The 8,586-nt window shown below is 53.6% G+C and overlaps 2 protein-coding genes across 2 annotated transcripts in view; one reads left to right on the forward strand and one right to left on the reverse strand.

The window, feature by feature from the left end:
• The window catches only part of LOC125948435 (uncharacterized), a 264,834-nt gene that overhangs the window by 219,852 nt on the left and 36,396 nt on the right, over nt 1–8,586 (forward strand). The gene's annotated exons all lie outside the window — the stretch shown is intronic.
• The window catches only part of LOC125952268 (neuroligin-4, Y-linked), a 22,959-nt gene continuing 17,469 nt past the window's right edge, over nt 3,097–8,586 (reverse strand). Inside the window, exons 10-12 of the mRNA XM_049681637.1 lie at nt 6,094–6,245; nt 5,618–5,724; nt 3,097–4,872 (exon numbers count right to left, since the gene is read on the reverse strand). Of these exons, the coding sequence (XP_049537594.1) occupies nt 3,782–4,872; nt 5,618–5,724; nt 6,094–6,245 (1,350 nt within the window). The 3' untranslated portion in view covers nt 3,097–3,781. The remainder of the gene's footprint in view (nt 4,873–5,617; nt 5,725–6,093; nt 6,246–8,586) is intronic.

Here is an 8,586-nt window from a genome sequence, read left to right on the forward strand (position 1 = left end):
TTGCTATAATGATACATCCCGTAACGAAGGTGCGCACAGACATCGTGGACCTTGACCTGACCGCGTTGCGTACCAACCGGAACCGGAATTGCTAGGTTTGCTATCTCATCTTCCTCGGGTGAGGAAGCATCTGGGTTTTTTTTTTGTTTTCTGCATGCTGCCACGTGCCACAATAGTTCGAAGATCATGGATATACTATTGCCGGAACTCGGTTCTACGTACATACACTCACACACTCAGACACGAAAAACGGAAGAACGTAATCCATTGTGTCATTGCGACCGTCGCGCAAAACATTCCGCTCTACGTTTGGTCTTCCTCCTTCTCTCTCTCTATCTCTCTTTCTCTGTCTCTCTGTTTACTTCGACCGGTTTAACCAAAGCCTGGCGAGCTCATCAATTCCCATTTGCTGCAGTTTGTCATTTTGCGTTCTTTGTTTTTGCAGCGAATTCCCTGGCCACGCCATCCACTAGATGGACCGTTTCCGCTTAGAAAGTGTCAGTCTTTAGAAATTCTATTAAAATCAAATCGATCATACTCAACAAAGATAAAATCTGTTACCCCGACTGCGATCGGAGCGATCTGGAGCGTCACGCTACTACCGTAGATACCGACAGGGACCTCCACTGGCTCGTCCCTACACGATACGAAACGAGTAAATACTGAATATCCTGATAAGTAAGACCGCCACTGTACCACTACAACATTCCATTTCCGACCATCCTCTCTGAGCTCCATGATCACATCCACGAGCCACCACGCTACGTTACCGGCTCTATATCACTCGCTGGCGCATTGCCCTTCAAATGTTTTAAAACCATCCCCCAATGGCCCACCCCCGAAAGCCGGCCATCCACTGTCACAACAATCGTAACAGTCGGAGCCGCGTTGCCGTTTCGGGTGTTTTATTTTTTATTTTTCAAATCCTTTTAATGCGACCGTTAACGGGTTCCCGCCGGGGGAGAAGCGGGGTTGGGGTAGAAGGGAGGATCATAAAAAATCATCGAAATGAACCACTCCACACGCTCGCGCCCGGAGCAAAGCGATGTAGCGGTCGTCGGCCTGCCTGCCTGCCTGTGATGATGAAGCGGTTGGCCAAAAACATGACATTAACCTAAATTATCCAACCCCCCCCCCCCCCCTTCCTACACCCCCTCCGTAATCCTCTTTGTTCTCTCTCGCCGTTTCGGGACTCGCGAACGGCCAGATTGCTTTTGAGAGGAAAAAAAAAGACAAATGTAGAATAGAGCGAGAGAGGACGCACAAACGGCAGAGCGAGAAGGAGAGAGAGAGAGACGTTATTAATTAAGGTTCCGTTTTATTTCGGTTAATAATTATAACCGTTGCTTGCGTTCGCTGCGAGTTCGCTGAAGTCCATACTCGACACTTTATCACTCTCGAGAACAGGAAAGAGAACGGCTACCGGGTGCGTTCGCGAATGCGTGGAAATGAATCTCCACAAAATGGGGTTCGGGAATGAAGAGAACGTGGAGGGGGGATGAAAGAATCCAACCCCATTGTCCACCCCGAAAAACCCAGGACAGGGTGAGGAAATATGTTTTCACGATCCCCGAAAAACCGAAAACCAAAACTTTCGCTCGATATCGCTTCCGCCGCTCGTTATGCCCGGCTTATCGAATACTTAATCAAAGGGTACAAGGTCGTCCTTTCTCTCTCTTCTTCTTCTTCTTCTCTCTCTCTCTCTCTCTCTCTCTGCCTCTCTCTCTCTGTGCCTACATTTTATCGTTCCGTTGTCTATGGCGCTACCATCGCTAGCGTGATCGCCAGCTCTCAGGGATAACGGGTCTGTGGCGGGGAGGGGGGGGGGTTGGGTTGGTAGTTCCCTCCCCCCCCTTCCCCGGAATGCCAACCCCTTGGGCCGGAAGGAGTTTATTATGTACAAAGAGATTTTTATTGTTATTGTTATTATTTCCTAGAATTTATGACGCCATCTCTTTGGTCCTATGTGCAAACAATGGGAGCATTCATTGCTGTCTGTGTCTGTGGTTCCCGTGGTGAGGAGGAGGCGGACAGATGGGGTCGTATGGAGTAGAGGGTGAGAACTGTCCGAAAGAAGACCGAAGAGAGAGAGGAGGGGGAAGCGGTTTGATGCGCGGCGCAAGATTAAGACGAGGGACAAAACTAGTGGGGTTGCCGGAGGTAATGAACTGGAACTCGACTGGCCGGTAACGAAAACATTCCCCCCCCCCCCCCCAACCACCGCCCCGTCGGTAGCGGCTATCAATCATCGGGCTGACTGACTGCCTTTCGGCAAACAATGGCCAGGGGGAGGGGGAGGCCTGAAGTCTGTGTCACGCCGATCATCAGCTCCAAACATGGCCAAACACCACAGCCCGTTCCCGAAATGTGTTTTGCTGGAAATGAAGCAAATCCTAGGAAGTCATCGCGCTGGACCTCCTCCTGCCAGGGGAACGAATTTGGAATATTTTAACGATCTTCGATGAACGAACCAGTCACCATCATGCTACCCTGTCTCCCTTTCATCGGGGATATCCTCCCGGGGGTGCGCCAGGAACCTGCCAGTGACAGTGACAGGGTGGCGCGCACTCCATAACGCGTTTGGAAAATCAAAATATTTTCCAAATTATCAGACCCGGCGGGCGCTTATCCTTCCTTCCTTCCTTCCTTCCTTCCTCCCTTCGGTTCATCCGGTTCCGTTGAGGGGTGGCGCACGTCCCCGGCCGCCCATCGCTCCCGGCCTTCATTAAGGGAAAATGTTTAAATCATTAATTTGAATTTACCCGTCCAAGAGCCGACCAAACGGGTGTGGCACTGCGGGGGTGCAAATGGGGCAGGGGGTGAGGGTGTTTGGGGGAGCAACAAGAATGAAATTTTAACGCCTCTGGCCTTGGCGTGCAAGCGCACGCTTTATCGAGCCGAGCCGGGGGCGCGGGGAAAAGGAACTGAGCGCGGGGTTTGATCAATTCGACCTCCCTCTTCCCCTCTCCCCCTTGAAGGGGTGGTGGGAGCTTTCAGCTCAATTTAGCTCACCGAGTGTCACTGATAAATCATAAGGCGAACACAACGTTAGCCTTAGGAGGGGAGAACGGTTTGAATGAAGAATTAAACGCAAGATGGATCAATCGGAGCAAAACGGGGGATCATCAACCCCTAGTTTTCGGGGCAGGGGATAGCGGGGTGGCATTCAAAATTAATGTTTTCATTTTTGGCCAACCAACCGAAGGCGAGAAAGGATAAACCAGGCCAACGGTTGTTCATCGCCGCCGTTCTTGATTAATTACACCTGGGCCACCCCCCGTGTGGGGGAGAGAGGGTAAAGCACGCGCTGTGATCGAAGGACCTTCAACCCCCTTTTCCTCTTCCTCTTCTGCTTCTTCTTCTTCGGCTTCTCTTCCCTTTTTTGCTCATCCTTTCTGGCCAATCCGGGCCGCGGGACACGGACAGACAGTGGCAGCACCGAGTTCATTATTCATATCCTATTGAAAATGCCTCATTAACATTCGCTCTCTCGGGTGTTTTGACGTCTTGGTCTTGACAGGTGGCCACCCTAGTAACCCTGGTGGCCTTCGGCAGTCCAGCGCATACACACACAGGCCTACCGCTCCGGGGTGCACCCGGAGCGCACCAGCTCAGACCAGGCCAGCTTGACAGCCAGCCAGCAGCAGGGAAGCGAAGAGTGCTAGAGGGCGGTCGTGGCACCATCTTGGGACAGCGCCACCAGCCCAACGCCACCGTTCGCCAACCGGGGTGTACCGTAACCCGACATCCGGGCATCCTCGAGAGCGAATGACACTTAACGTCACACGCGCAGCTCGTCCATCGTGACCACGTTCGGTGACGGATGACCACCACCACCACCCCCACTTACCGTCAGGTTGCCCGACTTGACGCAGCTCTTCTTCGTCAGCGTCCCACAGTTCCCACCGATCAGCTGGAGGGCATGCGCCGGAAGCATCCCTCCACCACCACCAACACCACCACCACCAACACCACCACCATCCGATGCCAACGATTTGAGATGCTTCGGGGGTGGTGGTGCACGTTGCGGTAGATGATCCGCAAACTCGGGCGGTGGCATCTGGTGGTGATGATGCTGGAGGGCCGCATGATGATGAACCCCCAAAATGGTGGCCGGATCACCCTTGACCGCGTGGATGGTTAAACTCTCCAGCTCACCGCAAATGTTGTTCGGCATTTGGCCATTCTCGTTGCGTTTCTTCGTCGTAATCGTACCACCACCGCTAACACCACCAGCGATACCCCCTCCCATACCATTACCACCACCTACACCACCACCACCGCCGGGACCACCACGCGGGTCGTTTAATCTCGTCTTGTCCCGCTGATAGTAAACGCCGGCGAAGATAAGGACGTTCAGGATAAGAAGACTGCAACCGATCGCTATCGTGACGCTCAGTGCCGTACTGTACGCCGCAAACCCATCCTCCTGTGACGACGAGGACGAGGAGGAGGACGAGGACATTCCACCACCGGCGTTGTTACCACCACCACCACCATCGCTATCATCGGCCCCTTCGGAGGATTCGGCCGTCACGGGGAGGACGGGCCGGTGGTGGTGCTGCTGGTTCCCTGGCATGAACCCCTGTATCCGCGTCCCGTTCGGAAGGATGCCGTAGGTGGAGAAGTTGAGCAGCGAGAAGACCTGCGTCGTGAAGAGGGAATAGTTGGCCGCCAGTGGATCCCGTTGGGGTGGATTGAGTGGTTTCACCGTCGGCAGTACCGGGGCGGCCGGTTCTTCGTCGTCCGGTTCGAGCAAATGGTGCGCACCGGGCACATCGTCCGCACCCGGTTTGTGCAGATCCGGCACCAGATTCAGCCAGAACGAGAGCCGATGCGCCCGGTAATGGTTCTTCAGCTTCGGTTTCGTATCTAGAGGAGAAAGAGAGGCGAGCGCGATGAGCAGGGGGGGAGGGGAGAATATTTTCTTAATTTTCGGTGGCAAGAGGGAACGTCACTTTGGGAGCAGCACGGAGCACGGATGAATATTCGAATCAGGAACAGGGATCGGTTTCCATTCGCCGTGCTTCTGGGTCCGTCGCTGGCTTACTACTAGTGGCGCTTGCTACTATAGTGTCAAAGTGACAGTGACTACTCTGATCGAATTCGAATCTCGACTCTCAAGGACGACCTGCTGCTACTGCTGATTGCGATTTCGAAATGGTGAACGCAATCCAAGCATTTGCCTAGTAGGCGTATGTGAGAGCACCTCATACACAAACACACAAGGCGACGACGACTAGACGAAGCCAACTAAGCATCAAAGAGCACAGTCGTCGCAAAGCAGAAAAAAACTGGCGACTTCAAATTGTCGAACGCATTGTCGGCCGGCAACGGGTGAACATTTCAGATGAGTCGGCATTCGGCAATCAGCACCCTGGCCACGCATCCCGGAAACATGAATCCAGGAAACAAAAAATAAAACCAGCCCTCTTCTTCGACCTCTGACGAGGTCTATGGTTCGGGGAGTCTCACCGGTCGAGATCAAACGACCGCCAAACGCCACGGAAACCGACATTTGGCTGGCTGGCCAGCTGTCGGAAAGTTCTCCAATTTACGCCACCATCAAACGTGCTTTTGCTCGGGGCATACGGGTGGCTGGTTGGGACCTACTTACCGAGATTGAGATACTTTTTGTGGACGCTCTCGTACGGCGTCCATTCGATGTTCTTGAAGCGCGTCCGGTCGCGTACGTGATCATTCTCCAGCTGCTCGTTCGGATTGCTGCGGAACGGAATGCGGATTTTTCCCCGGGGGATCGGGTGCGGGATGGGGCAGTGTTGCGGGACGGGATGAGAAAAAATCGATGAGTCAGTTGAAAAAAGTTTTTTTCCACGCCCCACGCGGAGCAACGCGCTACGGCCGCAAGGGAAGTTTCGAGGCCACAGACCACAGTCCTTGGTACCAGAGTCTCTTCCGTTGTATGTGTGTGTGTGTGTGTGTCAGTGTGTGATTCTGTCTCTGGGTATGTGCGTGTTGGAACAAACTCAACTCGGCGTTGCTCGGCAGAGATTGATTTAAATAACAAAACAGAAAAAATCCCTCCAAAACAATGGATGCCAAAGGAGGAAAGGCCACTCGCCGAATACCTACCCGGTGCGGATGAAGTTGGACCAGTAGATCATAACCGCTTCCGACAGCCCGATCTCGGACTTGGTGTAGTTCCGCGTGAAATGATTGAATCCACCGACGAGCGGCGCACCGAACAGATACGGTAGATCCTCACCGTGGATGCAACCCTGCCGCTGTTTCGATGACGCACGGGAACGAGAAAAAGAGGAAAAAGAGGGAGAAGGGCAGAGAGAGAGAGAGAGAGAGAGTTAGAGGAAGTGAGTTATTGGTACGGAATGCTAGGCAACGGTGCCCGATGACAATGTCGTTGCTGCCAACTTCGATGCTGCTTCGTTTGCTCTCTCTCTCCTCTCCATATTGCATTTGCGACCCGGGACCAAACGAGGGCTTTGAAATCGTTTCGTTCTTGATTCGATAACTCGACCTCACGCACCCGGGAGCGCCGGGACCAGGGAAAGGGGGGATGGGTTCATGTCACACCAAGCTGACGGCGAATGACTCTTGGCCCCGGTTGGTGTTTCATGTTTTGTGGTTTAGCCTCGGTAACTTTTCCCCAACGGCTGGGCAACGCCCGGCATGAGGCATGACGATCAAACGAATCTCTCGCGGCCGGAATGGCCCTGGCCGTACGCGTGCCAGGGCGTATCGTGGTGCGTCGGAGTGTTGGAGTTGAAGTTGGAAATGAAACCGGATTACGAAATCCAAAGCACCAAAGAGCCGGGGACAAAGGATGGTGAAGGACGGAAGGGGGGTTTGGGTTTTTGGATGCCAGTTCTTTGCGGCCATAGAGCGTGGAGTCCGGTTTATGGGGTGGGGGCTTTTTTTTCTGCGTTGCGCTCCCGGTGGCTGGAAAGGCTTTTCATTATCCTCCCCCCAAACCTTCTGGTAGTGGTGTGTACGGGCGCGCGCTTATTGCGAGCGGATGCGGTTGCAACCGTAACCGCAAAACCCCTCGGCTCACAAACAAACCCAGTTCCACCCCCGGTCGTACCACCACCACCACCACCACTTCGGTGCGCCGACATTCCCCGTTGACGTTGCCCGCACAATTGACAATCCAGCTTCGGGCCCGATGCTCTCCGGTCATGTCTGTTCGCTACCAGAAAAAATGTCTTTTTTTGCCCGGCCGCTGGCCACACGCCACCGTGTGTGTGTGTGTGTGTGTTTGTGTATGTTGGTTGTGATAAACCCCGGGCTCGAACGTGAACGCCGTTGCGAAGCATGTGGTCGAGCAACAGTACACCAGCCGGCAGCGACAGGCCGTGAACGAAAACGTGGTCCACATTGGCCGGCTGTGGCACTCGGAGCACACGGAGCACAGTGGCGTAGGATCGCTTGTGAATTAGCAATCTTCTCCTACCCCCCGGAGGGAGGTTGAATCCTGCCCGGAATTCGTTTGTTTGCTCATTAAATGTAGCAAAACATAAGCGAAAACATGCATGCGAACGGGATGCTGGGATGACAACAATGGCCAGCGGAGCATGCGAACGACCATCGCGAGTACGCCTCCCCTTCTCCTACTCGCCCCCTCCCCCTATGCTCCATAAAACGATGCAAATGGAAAATGGTAAAAACCCACGGTAAATAGTGATTTCTTCGTTCGCGTTCTCGCTTTCGACGCCATTGAAGCGGATCGATGCATTCGATAAGAATGCGAGTGGCTCGTCGACGTTCGAGCACGACGATAAAGGGACATGGTCCCTCGGGGCGAGGTGGCCATAAAATTAGGAGTTGAAGAGGAGGGGCTATGAATCCACCATCCAGATAAGGCTCCTGGGAGATGGTGATTTTCATCGCGACGCGCGTTAAAGCACTCGCGGGCACGCGGCACGCTGCGAGTGAAGCATCAAGAGCATGATTGTCTTCCTCGAGGGCGCAGCGCCGGTGCTGCCGGGATGATGCTGCAGATTTGTCGTGTAATAATTTATGGAAACAGCAGCTTTGATGCGGTCGCTGACGGTCCTCCCGGTCCCGGTCCCAGTTCCGGTCCCCGGTTGGAGGGAGCAAGACCGAAAGCGCTGCCAATCTAATCCTCGGAAGAGCATTAGACCGTCGACCGTTGCGCGTTACCGATATTGAACCAGAAGGAATTTCAATTTCAAACTCCCTTCTCTCCCTTTACGGAGAAAGGGAACGAGAGGGTTGTCGGTGTGTGTGTGCTTTACGATGTTAAAATGTTGCCTTTGCATGATTGAATCGAGGGGCAATTTGAGGAATCGTATCAGGAAACTGTTTACTTTCGATACCGAAAGGACGCACTGGGTCCTCCCCTCCCCGGAGCGGTGCTTTTCTGCTGGCGTCTGCAGAATGCGCTCCGGAGCGGTGTTTGCTAATACCACATGTCATATGTCCAGACACACTTCCATGAACTGATGTAATAAGGGAGTTTGGACGCTCCGGCCCCGGCTGTTATTCAATGAAGTGAACGTAGAATATGCTTTTGAGAATTCTCGAAATATGCCGGACAGTGTACTGAGAATCGTTTGTAGCTGTAGAACTATTAATAGCCTAGCA

The sequence above is a fragment of the Anopheles darlingi genome, chromosome 2 (genome assembly GCF_943734745.1).
Source record: "Anopheles darlingi chromosome 2, idAnoDarlMG_H_01, whole genome shotgun sequence".
NCBI lineage: Eukaryota > Metazoa > Arthropoda > Insecta > Diptera > Culicidae > Anopheles > Anopheles darlingi.